At 37.8% G+C, this 17,366-nt stretch overlaps 3 protein-coding genes across 4 annotated transcripts in view; all 3 read left to right on the top strand.

Moving 5' to 3' along the window:
- Positions 1-17,366, top strand: part of LOC113467543 (glutamate receptor ionotropic, kainate 2-like) — a 25,394-nt gene that overhangs the window by 976 nt on the left and 7,052 nt on the right. The gene's annotated exons all lie outside the window — the stretch shown is intronic.
- The window catches only part of LOC103509435 (glutamate receptor ionotropic, kainate 2-like), a 29,342-nt gene that overhangs the window by 10,216 nt on the left and 1,760 nt on the right, over positions 1-17,366 (top strand). The window contains exon 15 of one of the 2 annotated variants that reach the window (XM_026823771.1): positions 2,839-2,968. The exons of the other annotated variant lie outside the window; for it this stretch is intronic. Coding sequence (XP_026679572.1) covers positions 2,839-2,913 — 75 coding nt within the window. The 3' untranslated portion in view covers positions 2,914-2,968. Of the gene's footprint in view, positions 1-2,838; positions 2,969-17,366 lie in introns of those variants that run through there. 2 annotated transcript variants of the gene reach the window in all.
- The window catches only part of LOC103509434 (1-phosphatidylinositol 4,5-bisphosphate phosphodiesterase), a 26,765-nt gene continuing 18,402 nt past the window's right edge, over positions 9,004-17,366 (top strand). Inside the window, exons 1-4 of the mRNA XM_026823774.1 lie at positions 9,004-9,135; positions 9,521-9,621; positions 9,955-10,121; positions 10,662-10,872. Coding sequence (XP_026679575.1) covers positions 9,004-9,135; positions 9,521-9,621; positions 9,955-10,121; positions 10,662-10,872 — 611 coding nt within the window. The remainder of the gene's footprint in view (positions 9,136-9,520; positions 9,622-9,954; positions 10,122-10,661; positions 10,873-17,366) is intronic.

Below are 17,366 nucleotides of genomic sequence, written 5' to 3'. Positions count from 1 at the left end.
TAAACTTAGCCGTCCAAGTCTGCCTTGAGTTTAACCCTTTCAGACCTGACTTTTTTGAAGAGTAATGAAGAGACAAAAAATAAAATAAAATGAAAATCTTTCCCAAAAATTTTGCGCTGCACAGAGGTATTAGGCATTAGGTAGATGAAAAAATAATAATTATTAATAAAAAAATATGTTCCTTGCAAATAGAAAATTATTTTCAGAGTGATGCCAAGGTTCTGTTGCTTTGCCGTAAATGTTGTGGTCACATTTGTGATCAGCAGGTCTGAAATGGTTAATGCTGTCCACTTTTCTGATGAGTAGTGCAATTTTCTTCAACTTTCATAATCTGCACATGGTACGACTTTCCGACTTGTTGTATCAAACATTCAACAGAGCGCGCCACAAATACCTAAATAAATAAGCTGAGTTCCCTGAGAATAACCTTACAAATTTTCATTTCACAAAATTGAAGAAAAGAAAAAAAGAGCGAAGTGAAAATCATAACCTATTTCTATCCTTTTGTCTGACGAAAAGTAAACCCAACATCTCCACCAATTTTTTCTCTGTAGCACATTGCATACCTGAATAGTTATCCGGCACTCATACAAATTGAAGCTCCATCTTCTAGGATTCTAGGAAAATCAAGGATACTCTGGAGGTTGAAGGTCCTCAACAGCCTGTTTTACAATCATTATTCTTTTATTTTCTTGTTCCTCTCCTCCTCCTTCTTCTTTTTCTTCTGCTTCTTTCTCCTTGTTTCTCTTTTTCTTCAACAGTTCGCTAAACTACGAGTGTTGTTTCAGGGTGAACCATACATGATGAAAAATCCGGAAACGGGGGAGCTGTACGGTTATTCGGTCGATTTGATCAAAATGATTGCCAACGAGTTGAATTTCACGTACAAATTCGTGTTGGAACGAGAAAATACGTACGGAACTCTCAATCCACAGACCGGGAAATGGAATGGTTTGATTGGAGAACTTCAGGAACAGGTAGACACATTTATTTTATTTTTTATTTATAGTATTTTATTTTTTATTTATACCTTCGTGAATGAGTGAGAATAATATGGGATATGGTCGTCCGTTTACTACACACGGCTTTTATATGAGGTCATCTTCCTGTTCCTTGCAAATAGAAAATTATTTTCAGAGTGATGCCAAGGTTCTGTTGCTTTGCCGTAAATGTTGTGGTCACATTTGTGATCAGCCGGTCTGAAAGGGATAATTGTTTATAGCTACTATTAGATTTTACTTCTTAGATATAGATTCCCTAGGGATCGGACTTTGTACTTTAGAAACTTATATCATTAAACATACAAGTAGATTCCTTAGGGACTTTGTAATTAGAAACATAGATATTTAGACGTAGAATACGTAGATACCTTAGGCTAGGCTAGGTAAAAAAACTTTGTCAGAAAAGAACATTATTAGGGAACAGAAAAGAGCAATATCACCAGCAAAAAATTACCGTGTTAATTTCAAAGTAAAAAAAAGTAACAACGTTTTGTATGTACCTACTTTAAAAAGAAACATCTATTGTAAGAGAAAATGGGGTACAAATACCTACAAAGTCTATTCAAGTAATGTTGGCTACCTACAATCTGTTAATAATTGAAAATTGTAAATATTTTTTCCTGTTTTGTAACGTTGTACAGTAACAGTCGGTAGTACCTACCTAATTATTATTAACATTTTCCTTTGTAAATATCTTTATTAGTTTCATTCCTTAGTCCTTTTTAGCGTCAACCTTTGTCTTTTTTGCAAATTCGGTGTAAGGTAGTGGCGGTCTCTATGGAATTTTCTTCTTATCAATTTTCCGGTAGTTTTATTTTCTCAGTCCCTACTTACCGCTTACCGAAGGTAGAGGTGTATTTTCCTGATTGTCGTATAAAAAACAAAACCGATTTCCTTGAATTTTTCCTCTTTGGGCGTAATAGCGTTATCACATTGGTTTCCACGGGACCCTTATGTATTTCAATGGTTATCTGAAAGAAAAATGTTGAAATAAATGTTAACTTCTAAGTTTCAGACTTCTACGCAAGCGCAGATGAAAAACATCAAAAGTTTAACCAGAATGAAGTTATAGACCGGGGCCTAAATTTTCGTGTCTTTTCAGCACAGGCGATTTGCTTAACCTAAAAATTTTGTGACCTCACCCAAATTTGTCGTTTGATTCATTACGAACCTAATACTGTCCGTCCAATGGTCTTATTTTGCAATTTAAAAATTTTCCTTTCTAACTCACCTTTATTTTCCTAATTACTCACTTTTCTAAGCTAACGTTCTTCTTTGCTTACACTCCAAATAACAAATTTTACATCTAATAAACAAATTATTTTATTTAGAGTAATGATTAAGTAGGTATATTTTATTATTGTCATCAATACGCAAGCTTCTTTCCCCTTTTGTTGGGAGCATGGTATCTACAAACAAAAGATATACCTACCTAGTACCTAGATACGTTGGAAATATTAAGGTAAAAAAAAGCACTGAAAAACTTGAAATAGAATAAATTTTTCTACCTACCTAGGTACCTATTTATATTGGTTCTCGAGAAACAAGTTAGGTATCGCTAGAAAATTAAAATAAAGTAGGCAAAAAACAAGGTAGCAATGGTTCTTCAGTCTGGGATTTATGACTATACCAATTTGATAAAAGGTACCAATACCTAATATTACCTACAAAATTGTCATTTTTGTAAAAAGGGTTAGTCCCGTAAATAAATAAATTAAATTAAATTAAAAGCTACAAGGAATCAACAAGGGACTTTTTTTCTCTCTCCTGGATGGGAGAAGGGACTTTTGTTTCCTCGAGTCGGTTTCTCTTTTTTTCCCCCCTTTGTATATTACAGAGCTGTGTCCACACGATTGGTGGCCGGAATGTGGTGGTTCTTCACACTCATTATGATTTCCTCGTATACGGCTAACTTGGCGGCCTTCCTGACCAACACACGTATGAATCCGCCAATCAAAAACGTCGAAGATTTGGCCAAAGCTGGACGAATCAAATACGGATGTGTCGAGATGGGATCGACCAGAAATTTTTTCAAGGTATAGTGACACTAACTGACTTTCCGTGTGCGTGAGATTAGCCATTCCTATCTCACGGTGTTCGAAGGATTGGGGTTTAAAACCCCCTTGTACTTACGCCCAGAAACAATATCTAGGCTCCTTCCATGTCTTTGTAATTTTGTAATACACATTTTCTGCCGTGCTAAGCGATAACGCCGTATATCAAAAAACCCTACTTTCGGGAAATCGAGTTTAAAGATTTCAATTTACGCGGCAAACATACGTTTTTGACATACGGCAACACGTTTCAGTGGTTTTTAAGGGGTTTAGTATAAAGAAAAAAAAATATAGGATCATAGGAACCATTTGGCACCAAAAACCAATAATCGATTTTTGACATACGGCGTTTTCGCTTAGCAAGGCAGTTTTGTATACAGACAATTTTGTATTTATTACAGAGGATTTTGAAAGTGAAAATGTTCTGTCTTTTTCGGGCCCCCTCGCAATGTTTCGCTTAGGGAAACCTAGGTCAATTGATTGATTCACGGGGGGGGACCCCTGAAGTTGCCCAGAAGGGGTAAAGAGGGGGGTGGGGGTTTTTTTTTTTTTTTTTTTTTTGTAAAGGAAGCTTTATGTAAACACAAAATATGCCCTGGGACTCTGCCGTGCGCCTAGATCCCCCGGAAGGTCAGCTTTATTACGAGTAAGTGACACTACACTCCACGTACACCTCACATTGGATGTAGGTACTTCACTGAAGTATCACCGCACCGGCCCTATAAATACCTACTGGGTAATTCTAATTACCTAATTATCTACTAATAAAATTTCATAAAGTTAATTTTATTAGTCATTGATGAATCCCTGAAACTATTGACCTCAAAGGGCTGTTTTGTGTTCATGAGTACTGATACCGGGAATGTGAGCTCAAAGGTCAAAAATTCCTCAAGACTCCTGTTAGGAGGTTGGGTACTCGCGCTGTCTACAGAATCGTACAAATCGGTCCACAAGGGGGCTCATGGTGCCCCCTTCGCCTAGCTCTGTTAATAGCCAACTGTCTGTACCGAAAATGATCTTTGGTAGCCTCCAGATGCATCCGAACATCCTTCTCAGCAGTCCCTCGGGACGTCTGATAGCGCAAGTAAAGTGTCATCAGCTTCTCAGTATCAGTGGGGAGTCCAGAGTCCTGGATTCCTTCCAGGGCTTTGATGTAGGACCAGCCATCGATGATGGTATCGCGATGGTTTGAGAAGTAAGCCAGATAAAGACGGACACAGTCCCTCACATAAGGCTTGGACAGTTGTCCGAACAGGCGAATTTCGGAGTAGTCTATCACCTTGGCATAGTCCAGTGGGATGGCACACTTAGGACGGATCACCCGTGGGGGAGAACCGGTCTTTTCCCCCGTCTGGGTTTTTTTGGAGGAGTAGATTTTGACGGGATCAACAAAGGTTCTGCCGTCACGGGATTTCATTCTGGAGGGAGTTTCTGTCTGACTTGAATCTAAGTACGTCCAGAGTCCAGGGTCAGCAAAAAATAAAAAGCACCTAGGTAGATTAACAGAAAAAGGTCATTGTCAATGAAGGAAATAAATGTCTGACTTTAAAATTGTACAAGACAGTATTAAGTTGAGGTGGTCCTTTAACCCCTTGTGTGCTGCGTCCATTTTTGTTTAGGACTATTGCACTGCTGTCCAAGACATACTTTTTTAAGTTTGCAAAGAATGGAATGTTTTGTTTTTCCAACAATATTATGTAAAGTTTTTCCAAGCGTTGTTCCCAGTGTTATTCCAGCTTCCAGGTTTACAGTCTCATGTTGACTTTATGCTGGTCCATTTAGGACGTTTTTCGTGCATCTGCACATGCAGACCTTTAATTATTGCCTATTTACACGAGACTATAGACCTGAGGGTAAAAGTAACAGTTGTTTTTGTTGTTCATTGTTTGATAATCAACATTTCCAAAGGGTAAAAGATATTTTTATTATAATAAGTATGTAGTTAGTGTTAACTTGGAGGTATTGGGACCTTGCTCGGGTGCAGGTATTGCCTATGTATTGTCTCTGCATATGAATTATTATTGTCATTGTTGAATTGTCTTGTGTGCAATTCTGTATTGTCTGGGATTTTTTCCATTGATTGGATAGGTCTGTACATAGCTAGTCACTTACTTTTCTTTTCTAAAGGTTCTAAGGGACTTACAAAGTCTAGACATATTCAATTCTGTATTGTCTGGGATTTTTTCCATTGATTGGATAGGTCTGTACATAGCTAGTCACTTACTTTTCTTTTCTAAAGGTTCTAAGAGACTTACAAAGTCTAGACATATTCAAAACATCCTAGGGAAAATAAATGCTGGTTTTGGTAGGATGGTAGGCATGTCATCTCACAGGTGGGTAACTGAACCACAAGATTAGTTTATATCCCTACAATATACACAAAAAGCCCACCTAGAGAATTTAATGGAAGGACCAGGACCATTCGGGACCCTTATCCGGGACTAAAGGTCTCTAAGGTGTGCTAAGCACGAATCTATCCCTTCAAAGTAATTACATCAAAGAGAGGAAAAGTATTGCAGGGGGGAAAAAACAACATTTCATATGTGCAAACATGTGATGTATGATGTAATGTAGGCTACTAAGGTTTCTGTGGCTAAGCTCTTACACAGCACCTTCCCCAGTATACCCAATTCGATTTAACCCATGAGAGCCGAGGCTTAAATTTAAGTCACACCAAAATTGACCAAACTCTTCTCTCTTTTTAGCTAATATCTCAGTCGCTCTACGTCAGAGTGCATCGGGGATCTGTGTATTAGTTAGAAAACAAAATTTCCTACTATTTTTACTATCATTTGACATATTTACTCAGTACCGGTCTAGAGTTGGAAGCGATTAAATTTCAGCAAGATCCAATGGAGAGAAAAAAAAAAGTTCGGCTCTTATGGGTTAAAATAATGCAGTGTGATTAATTGTATAACCCAATGAAGCCATACTTCATTATAGGTAGGGTTAGCGAGCTGAAGATGTATTAGATTAGAATGTCATAAAGGCGAAGTAGAATAGATTTCGTTAAACCTTGCGGTTTTAAGCCACAGAAATATAGAGTTCTTGATGGCCATGTAGATACTACTGGTACTACGTATACCATATAGGTACTTAGGTTCGATGTATATTAGTGTAATGAAATGCAAAAGCTGAGTTTCACGAAACCCGTACATGAAGCCAGCCACTCACTATCAGGTAGACCTGATCAGGTGTCAGGTACACCTGATAGAGTCAGTTCTAAATGATAGTGTGTGTACTCATCAGGTATAAGGTACCTATACCTGACAGACGGATCTTTTCAGCCATACTTGTCAGGTCTACCTGATAATGAGTGGCTGGCCTAAGATGAAGACAGAGCAGTTTCATGAAACCGGGTTTCATCAAAGTGGCGCGGTGCACACTAGTGAAACTCAAGTTTCATGAAACGCTTTTCTCCAGTGTGCACTGCGTTTTAGTCATAGGACTCATAGGTGTATTCATATATCCTGTAGATACTTGGACATAATGTTCTATGTGTGTTATTGAGGTGACACTCCCTTGCAAAATTTTGCGGTTTAACATTATTTTTCATTTCCATATACGTTATTAGAAGTTATTATGTTAGGTATGTTATTTTTGCCTGAATAGGAATGTACGTCTTGCACAGTGCAAGGAGTGTCAAGTCAGTGACATTAGAGCTGGTGGGGTACCCAAGGTAATATAAAATCAATGAAATGTTACAAGGTAAAACCCCTATTTTTTTAAGTTCAATGTTATTGTCCCACTAATTAACCTAAATAGGAAGTAAAAACAAGAGAGGGTGAGGGCAGTTGCTATTCTGTGGGTGTGGTACGTACTTTTCATTATATCATATACTAGACACCCAAACTAGACAGCACGATTTATGTTTTTAACAAATTGTACAAAAAAGTCCACAATAGGCCCAAAACATTTACGTAAGTTTACTTTCCTTGGAAGCAATGGTATGCTTTGTGTAGGCAGTGTATACAATAGGCCCAAAACATTTACGTAAGTTTACTTTCCCTGGAAGCAATGGTATGCTTTGTGTAGGCAGTGTATAACATCTGATGAAAAAAAGTATGCCATCTAGTTGCTTTGATGCACTCTATGTTATTTATGCTACTTCTTTCCAGCCCTTCCTTTCATATGTAATGCCACTTTTGTCTAGACTAGGCAGTGTATAGCAGTTGCTTTGATGCACTCTATGTTATTTATGCTACTTCTTTCCAGCCCTTCCTTTGATATGTAATGCCACTTTTGTCTAGACTAGGCAGTGTATAGCATCCTATTTCTTTATATTGTAACTGACACTATTTTTTTCCCGTCTTCAGGACCAGAAGATTATGAACCAATTAGTTGCCAAATATGGGGAAAAAGTGGAAGAACAGTCCCTGACCATCTGTAGTGGAACAGATTATGTTAACATTAACTGTCAGCATGTGGTTTGTCCTGATGCTGCAACTGCTAAGGTAAGCAAACTCAATCTCATGATAGGGTTACCAAAAAATCTCATTTTAGGATTAACAGAAATTTCATAATAGAACAGAAATCTCATAGTAGGGTTCAGTATTTAACCCTGTCAATGAAGGAAATAAATGTCTGACTTTAAAATTGTACAAGACAGTATTAAGTTGAGGTGGTCCTTTAACCCCTTGTGTGCTGCGTTCATTTTTGTTTAGGACTATTGCACTGCTGTCCAAGACATACTTTTTTAAGTTTGCGAAGAATGGAATGTTTTGTTTTTCCAACAATATTATGTAAAGTTTTTCCAAGCGTTGTTCCCAGTGTTATTCCAGCTTCCAGGTTTACAGTCTCATGTTGACTTTATGCTGGTCCATTTAGGACGTTTTTCGTGCATCTGCACATGCAGACCTTTGATTATTGCCTATTTACACGAGACTATAGACCTGAGGATACAAGTAACAGTTGTTTTTGTTGATCATTGTTTGATAATCAACATTTCCTAAGGGTAAAAGATATTTTTATTATACTAAGTATGTAGTTAGTGTTAACTTGGAGGTATTGCTCGGGTGCAGGTATTGCCTATGTATTGTCTCTGCATATGAATTTATTATTGTCATTGTTGAATTGTCTTGTGTGCAATTCTGTATTGTCTGGGATTTTTTTCCTTTGATTGGATAGGTCTGTACATACCTAGTCACTTACTTTTCTTTTCTAAAGGTTCTAAGGGACTTACAAAGTCTAGACATATTCAAAACATCCTAGGTAAAATAAATGCTGGTTTTGGTAGGATGGTAGGCATGTCATTTCACAGGTGGGTAAATGAACCACAAGATTAGTTTATATCCCTACAATATACACAAAAAGCCCACCTAGAGACTTTAATGGAAGGACCAGGACCATTCGGGACCCTTATCCGGGACTAAAGGTCTTTAAGGTGTGCTAAGCACGAATCTATCCCTTCAAAGTAATTACATCAAAGAGAGGAAAAGTATTGCAGGGGGGGAAAAAACAACACTTCATATGTGCAAACATGTGATGTATGAGTATGATGTAACGTAGGCTACTAAGGTTTCTGTGGCTAAGCTCTTACATCATGCATCTGCGCATGCGTAGAAGCCCAAACTGCCTGTCAACATGAAACTGTAGACTTGAGCGTTAGAGATACAAATTTGGAATTGGTTATACAAATTTGGAATTGGGAAGAATTGACAATTTTATTGAATTGCGCCTGACTAGCACTTGTTTTTTCTTTGGCTGAAGCACGTGATTGTTTGCATTTACGTGGGAAAAAAATTGAATGCCAAAAAGAATTCAGAAAGTCAAAAGGGCACTTTGATGTTTTTATTGGTTCCTTTGCACCACCAGTGGGAAAAGTCCTTTTGAAAGTACTTTTAAGTACAGTTTACTAACCGTTCTTTAAATTTCAGTCAAACTTTGGACTTCGTTTATTTGATTGCTCGATTCATGATGTTTTATTTTGCTTTGTTTTCCCTAGTTGGATGAGGCTGGGTATGCTAGTAGAAGCGAAGGGTAAAGTACCGGTAAAAGTGGTGTCCCGAACTTTTGCCTCCGGGAAAACTGAGAAACTGGTCTACCAAACGATGGCGGAACTTGGATTGCCCAGCGGAAAAGTGAGTGAAATCGATTGAATTTGGCTTTTGATCTTTGAAATGGATCGATTTTTTTTCCTTAGACTCTTAAATGTTTGATGGAGGGAACTGTAATTGCTAAGCTAAGGTCTTACCGCCCCAAAAGCGAAGAGACAAGGAAGACAGGTTAGGAGAAAGCTAGCCGTTCCGAGAACGAACTTTATCTGTTTAGGATAAAGGTCTCCGGCGGAAATCGAACCCGCGACTTCGCGCTTGCTAGGCAGACGCGCTACCCTCCAAGCTTACTAGGCTGGTAATTGGTAATGCTGTAATACCATAACAAAAAAGTTTAAAAATAAACAATAAAATTTTTAAAAAAGGTATATTGCCTCAGCACAACTAATTCATTTCTCATTCCAATTTTCAGAATGATGTGATAGAACCAGCTGATTTTACGTTCGATAAGTTTTATGAACTGTATCATAAAATCTGTCCTCGTAATGACATAGAAGAATTGTTTCAATCCATGTAAGTATACTCCTCTGATCATTTTGGGAAATTTAAGTGTACGCATTTTGGTGTCAATATTTTCATCCTTCTGGTACTTTTCTTTCCGAGGCTGGAACCACCTCAGATACGATACCAGAATTTTAATGTTTTTTACTTCTACTTCATTCAGCCAGGAGGTCTTCCATGGTGCAGACATCCTTCTGGATTATGTCAGGAGGTCTATAATAATCCCATCTAGTAAACTATCTCGTAAATATGACCATGACCACTCATATCTAGTATTTATTTTTATGTGCCAATAAGAATAAGTTATACGAAATTAATAAAATAATATAAATTAAATAATTTCAGCACCAAAGGAAAAGCTGAGACAATCAATCTGGATCAGTTTATCACATTTCTCAACGAAAAGCAAAGAGATCCTCGGCTAAATGAAATCCTGTATCCTTTGTACGATGAGAAACGAGCACTGGAAATTATCAATACCTACGAGCAGAATGAGGAGATTAGAAATGAGAGTAAGTTGTATTTCTAGAAATCTAGACTATAGATTCTTGGATTGAAAACCTTTGCATTGTAATTTATTTGGTTGCGATGATTCTATGATTTACGAGTAAGTTTGTTGAATTGTGAGTTATTTGGTCCAAATTCCATTTTTGAAATTCGTTGTATTTTGAGTTGGGAGAACACCTTGGAAGTTATACACTGACTTTTAAAATTAAAGTCGTCTAAAAAGCGGATTCCTTGAAAACTAAGGAAACCTTTGCATTGTAATTTATTTGGTTGCGATGATTCTATGATTTACGAGTAAGTTTGTTGAATTGTGAGTTATTTGGTCCAAATTCCAATTTTTGAAATTCGTTTTATTTTGAGTTGTTTGAGGGAGAACACCTTGGAAGTTATACACTGACTTTTAAAATTAGCGAAAAAGCGGATTCCCTGAAAACTAAGGAATTTATGATTATTTAGGGCCCTTTGGAATGCATTTCAGGCGAAAAAAACTAGTGGAGTAATGGGGAAAACAAACAAAAAACTGAATTTGAATTTCTTCTTCACAGAATCGTTCTCAAAGGATGGTCTCATTCGCTATCTGATGTCAGATGAAAACGCCCCCGTATTTCTGGACCGTCTCGATTTCTACATGGACATGGATCAGCCATTGGCTCACTACTACATCAATTCCTCCCACAATACTTACCTCAGTGGCCGACAATTTGGTGGCAAATCCTCCGTGGAGATGTACCGCCAAACGTTGCTGGCTGGTTGTCGGTAAGATGATTATTATTATTTTTAAAGATATTATATTCGTAGATTCGTATAAGCGCAATGCGACTTTTTGGGCTGTTTGCCTTATACCTAAGCTTCGGAGTGGGCTTCTTGTGTACAAAGAGGTTTGATAGATTGAACTGTAACTACTGAGGTCTCAAGGAAATCAATAGAAGAAAGCTAGTCGTTCCGAGTACGAACTTAGGAAGATGGTATCTTATTTGTAAGATTAGACTTTCCTAGGGGGCTCTGGAATGGAAGTTCAGTATGTTACGCGAGTCCGGGAGATGAAATATTATACCTACATCATGGTGTTAAAAGGGGTTTTTTTATAAGAGAGGATTTTGGGTAACTCTATCGAGTTATGATCAAGCATCCGTTGCAAAGCACGGGTGACCCACTAATTGAGAAATAATCCTTTTTATTTATCCCTTGAAGATAGTCATCATTTTGGATTTTACAGTGTTCAATTTATTCTTCTCTTATTTCAGGTGATAGCGGGTCAATTCTTATCAGATAAGAAAGTAGGGACATACGTAGAGGTGGACATGTACGGGTTGCCTACCGATACCATTCGTAAGGAATTCAGAACCCGACTGTGTCCTTCCAATGGTCTGAATCCTGTGTACAACGAAGAACCTTTCCTCTTCAGAAAGGTGAGTGGAATCTTCTTCTTTTACTGCACCTTTTCCCAACTTTATTCGAGGTCGGCATTTATTCATTCCTTTGTAGCGTCTTCTATTTAGAAGGTTGCTGTATTTCTTATACTTTGCGTTTCCACTCCTCTTGATTCTCTACCATCCTGTTCACTTCTTCATGTGTCACCTATCCTGTCCATTCCTTCACGTCATCCATCCACGTTATTCTTTGTCTTACCGTCATTCTACCCCTCTATTACTTTCCTATCTAACAGTACGGAATAGAGGCCAGGAACATTACACAATTAGAGATCCTGCGAGGGCCCAAAATCCCCCTTCCGTCAATCCGTTTTAGACCGAGGACCAAACCTTTCGGGGGCCCCCGAAAAAGTATATCGCCATTGGTACGGAAAATGGCCCTTCTTTCATAATCCCCCTTAAATGCCCTTACCCTATAAAATAATCCCTATATCCCTTTCCCATTTGTTCCTCAGGTTGTACTTCCTGATCTAGCTGTACTCAGGTTTGGAGTTTATGATGAAAATGGAAAGCTATTGGGTCAGCGAATTCTTCCCCTGGATGGACTACAAGCAGGATATCGTCACATATCCCTCAGGACTGAGGCTAACTTCCCCATGTCCCTTCCTATGTTGTTCTGTAACATTGAGCTCAAGATCTACGTTCCTGACGGATTTGAAGGTAATAAAGGAATATGAATTGTACTAAGCATACTTAAGTTAGACAATTTTATTAGACTCCTGAAGACAGACACTAGAATCTCATTACCTTATAAAAGGGGTACGGTCCCCTGACAGTTATACATTGACTAATATGTTGCCCGTACTTCTCCACGGAAAATTGATCGTAATTCATTTGAGATCAGTTTAGATTTCTGCAAAATCCTCTCTTATTGCACATCTAAAACATGTTAGGAATATTCGTACCAAATTTCAACTTTATAGGTGTTGGAGTTCTGGAGATAGAGTGATCAGCTGATCAGTGTGTAAATGAGTAAGTGGATCCAGCTATTATATTATTATAATCCTAAAAAGATTACTTATATCCTATCATAATGGAAATTAAATAAACAAGGCACAATTTTATACCACTAACAAGTTAATTAGTAGACGAATAATTTAAACATTGATTTTTCTTCCCCCTCACAGATTTCATGGCGGCCCTATCAGATCCAAGGGCTTTCCTGTCTGCCCAAGAGAAGAGGGCACAGCAAATGAAAGCTATGGGCATAGAAGAGGCAGATATCAGTACCAAGGATGTGGTGGAAGGAAAGAGTGGAGGAGCGGGAGGCGAGGCTGGTGCCGGGAAGAAGGGGAGCAAGAATAAGAAGACGGACAAGAAGGAAGAAACCAAAGGTGAGTTAATATAGAATATAGCCTGTTTCTTCTGCCAGAATGAGGCTGAAAAGTCCCTTTAATTCCACAGTCTAAACAAGGTCTTATGATTGGGTACAGAATTTCAAATTCTTGATTATTGTCATCATCATCCATCTTTTTTTTTTTTAGAAATTCCTTATTTATTTTGCTAGAATGGGACTGAAAAGTCCCTTTGGTGTTGTATATTGGCTTGATTCTACTATCTGTATTTTGTTTAGCTTGGAAGAAATTGAAATGTTCATACAAATTTGTTCATACATACGAGATTTACACCATTTGTGTTCTTTCTCGAATCAAACATTTAGCCCAGCAATCTAAACAAGTTCTCGTATATTTCCCATATTTTATCTCATATTGCTACCTCTTATTTCCCATTTATCATCTATCTTTTTTCACTGACGGCATTACGTCACAGGTCGCTACTCGATTATTTTCCAAGTATGTATTTTAACATGATTAGTATTAGGTAACGTAGGTACCTACAGATCTTTTTATTACCGTGAGTTGTTGTTGTTGTTTTTGTTGTTGTTGGTGTTGTTGTTGGCGTTGTTCTTGTTGTTGTTTATCATTTTTGTCAGTAGCGGTCGAAATGTCGAAAAATACACCGCTAACCGTTGTCTTGATGTTAATAAAAACTGATGTTTTTGTTGTTGTTGGTGTTGTTGTTGGCGTTGTTCTTGTTGTTGTTTATCATTTTTGTCAGTAGCGGTCGAAATGTCGAAAAATACAGTAAAACACCGTTAACCGTTGTCTTGATGTTAATAAAAACTGATATTTGGGGGTTTTAGGTATGGTTTTGGGGGGGGGTCTACTCTCATAACTTTTTCGATATCTCTAACCGTTTGGTAAAAACTACCAAAAAGCGTTTATTTCCGCCTGTGGGCGGAGCCAAGTGCAACTTTTGCCGATTTTCAGATTTTTCCCTTTATTTACTCATCAAGACCTACCATCCTGCCGAATTTCAAGTTTCTACGACATCGGGAAGTGCCTCAAGAAAATAATGAAAATTAATTGTGAGGGGGAGTGGGACATGGCCTTCAAATTCTGGCAACATTGTAGGGGAAAATTTAAAAATTCTGGGGGATCTGGGATTTTGGGCACCCAATTCCCATTCTTATAAGAAGACCTATGTACATTAGACCTATGTACAATGTACATAGATGAGTACCATACCTATTTATAAGAAGACCTAAATAGATGAGTAGTTACCTACCATACCTCCCTCGGTGCTACAAATACTATGACATTTTGAAAATTTGTACATCGAGAAGATGCACTTCAGCGGTTGTATAATTTTATTACGCTAATTACAGAGTGGTCTTTGTCTCATTATTGTTAATTTAATTATGCCATTATCTTCACATTTTGAGTTTATGCTATTTACCCCTCCTTGATTTTACATCTGTTGGTTATATTACATGTCCCTATGATTACTTTTCCTTTGATTTTACATAATTTAGTAATTGCGTGTATGATCTTAGGATTCTCAAAATTGGCTCTTTTACACAACCGCATCCTTCACTTTGATTTTACAAGTATTAATTATTGGACTTGGATAAATTTACCGTTCCGAAACAGCACGTTTGGTCTAACGTGACATCTGAGCTCACTGCAGTGAGATAGGCCAACTTACATGTGATTTACACTAGACTACTGTAAATAGTTACATAACTGGTGCAACTAGGCGTTTAGAAGAAAATTCCATGAACCTGAGCTGTTTCGTCCTCACGAACTTCAGCTATTCAGCTGGAGTTTTAGACGAGGAGGATTCAGCTCTATGTTTAGTGTGCGTATGAGGGAATTGGTATAGTAAATAAAGTAAAAAGTAGAGATGTGTAAGGCCGGCCACTTGGAGAAAAGCGTGTGGCAAAAATTACCAAAACCGGAAACTTTTTCTGCCACACACGTGCAGTTTAGTCTGTGTGAGTGAATGTCCTAAAGGGACTACTCAAGATACATTGTCCATAAGGGAAACTGACCACCGACTAGCTACTTGGAAATACAACTTCAGTCAATGAATTCTAAAACATGTCCATAAGTCACTCTTCATCTCCTTTATTCAGTGGTTTTGTCCTTTCCTTCCATATTGTTGTTGTTGTTGTTGTTGTAGCGGCTTTAGCTTTCGCCGAATGGCGATAGCAGAATAAAGAAAAGATGATAAACCGCTCCTCTCAGCTGATGTCCGCTCAACCGTTTCATTCGAATTTAGCTCCGTATTATAAAGATGTGAACATCACACGACTTTTCTTATACTATTGAATGATGCTTACTTGGGTGTTCTTCTATTGTAACTTTTACAATAGCTCTAAACGTTTAGTCAGTATAGCTGAAAACCGCCAAAAAGCGGTCGAAAGACGTCAAAAAGCTGTCAAAATACCGCCAATCGCAGCACCTATCTTAACCAAAAGTTTTGTATTCATCCTTGTCACATCTATGGACTACATACCAAATTCCAAGTCTCGAGCTCATAGCTCATACCGTTCCCGAAATATTATTGAATTACACCGAAAACCGCCAAAATAACGCCAAGCGTTGCACCGATCTCAACCAAAAGTTTCTTGTCGCATCCTTGTCACATTTGATAGCTGCATACCAAATTTCAAGTCTCTAGCTCTTGCCGTTCTCGAGATATTTTCTTTACAGACAGACACACACACCGACCAATGGCTGAAACTTTGGATTCAGATCTCTGTTTAACGTCCCCTAGCCAGACAGTCCTTCCCTGTTGCCTCCCTATCTCACTGCAATGAGATCAGATGTCACGTTACTCTAAATAGTCTAATCTAAATTATCTTTCCTTGTCATTTGGAAATCTAGGAAGGCAACTTGAAAATTTTCAAAATTAGGGAAATACCTATTCACATTTTCAGAATTACGGAAACATTTATATTGTCAAAAATAGGGAAACATTCATATTTTCAGAATTACACGCATGTGACGCATCTCAAACGTGTCGAATTTTGAGCTGAGAAATAAAACTGGGGCATTGGGGCACGCATCTTTCCTCTTTTTCATTCAAAAATATATTTGTGTATTCCTGAATTACAAATAAAACAACAAATCATAAAACACACATGTTCTGAGTGTGAATTGCGGCGTGCAATCCAAAATACATCAAGAGTCATCAAACAATCGTGCGGTGCCTTGGATTTTAGATCGTTTAGGAGAACACATTGGAAATTGAGATGAGTCTGTGATTTCATTGATTGCATCATGAATACAGAAAGGAGTGGAAAGCTTGCTAATGCTTGGCATTTGCCGATCGGATAATTAATCTGACCCTGATAAAAAAGGACATACCAAACGTTAACATAGGGATGAAATGAATCCATTTTCTTAAAATAAGTCCCATTTTTTTTTTTCATCTAGGTATATTTTGCGAACAAACAAATAACGTAAAACCTCTATTGTTTCTTTTTTTTTTTCTGTTTCGCAACATATTCTGAATGTTGATACATCCGATTTCAAGAGCTCCTAACATCAAGAGGAAACAGTAAATCATCATAATTTGTAAAGTGCCATCAGCTCACTTCTCACTTTGAAGTATTTATATTGAATTCAATTTGAACAGAGCAATAAGTCAAAGTGCCAAATGATTCCTGACCAAGTGAATGTGTTTTGCAACAAGCTAAAGTGCGAAAATAAATAGATTTCTCGGCTTAGCAAAACGCTAATAGCGAAAATGAATTATTATTCCTCAGCAAGCGGAAACCAAAGTGCCAATAATATTGCTGAGCAGTTCTTCATATTTGAAGAAAGTGTTTGAGAGCAATAAGTCAAAGTGCCAAATGATTCCTGACCAAGTGAATGTGTTTTGCAACAAGCTAAAGTGCGAAAATAAATAGATTTCTCGACTTAGCAAAACGCTAATAGCAAAAATGAATTATTATTCCTCAGCAAGCGCAAATCAAAGTGCCAATAATATTGCTGAACAGTTCTTCATACCAATGAAAGTGTTTCAAGAGCCTTACTCTTGACATTTAATTTCTTAGACTCACCGAATCTCCGTTTGGAAATTTATCAGGACACGAGGTACACAACAGGGCTGTCTGGAAGAGACTGACAAGAAAGGCCGACCCTATTTAAATAGGAAAAGGTAGGAAGAAGAAGAAGACCGAATCTCCGTTTGGGAGAGTTTTGGTCCTTCGGACCGGATCATCCAAAACCAAACACTACAGCTGTAGACAACTTTAGTACCTACAGTTTGTCATTTGCCCGTTGGAAAAGAGAGACAATATTGCAGTTATAATCTGTACAATTTTCTTCTTCTTCTTCTTCTTCTTCCACGAGGTACACAACAGGGCTGTCTGGAAGAGACTGACAAGAAAGGCCGACCCTATTTAAATAGGAAAAGGTAGGAAGAAGAAGAAGAAGAAGAAGAAGAAGAAGAAGAAGAAGAAGAAGAAGAAGAAGAAGAAGAAGAAGAAGACCGAATCTCCGTTTGGGAGACTTTTGGTCCTTCGGA

Source organism: Diaphorina citri, unplaced genomic scaffold (assembly GCF_000475195.1).
Source record: "Diaphorina citri unplaced genomic scaffold, Diaci psyllid genome assembly version 1.1 scaffold498, whole genome shotgun sequence".
Taxonomy (NCBI): domain Eukaryota; kingdom Metazoa; phylum Arthropoda; class Insecta; order Hemiptera; family Psyllidae; genus Diaphorina; species Diaphorina citri.
This window is presented reverse-complemented; position numbering and strand designations above follow the sequence as displayed.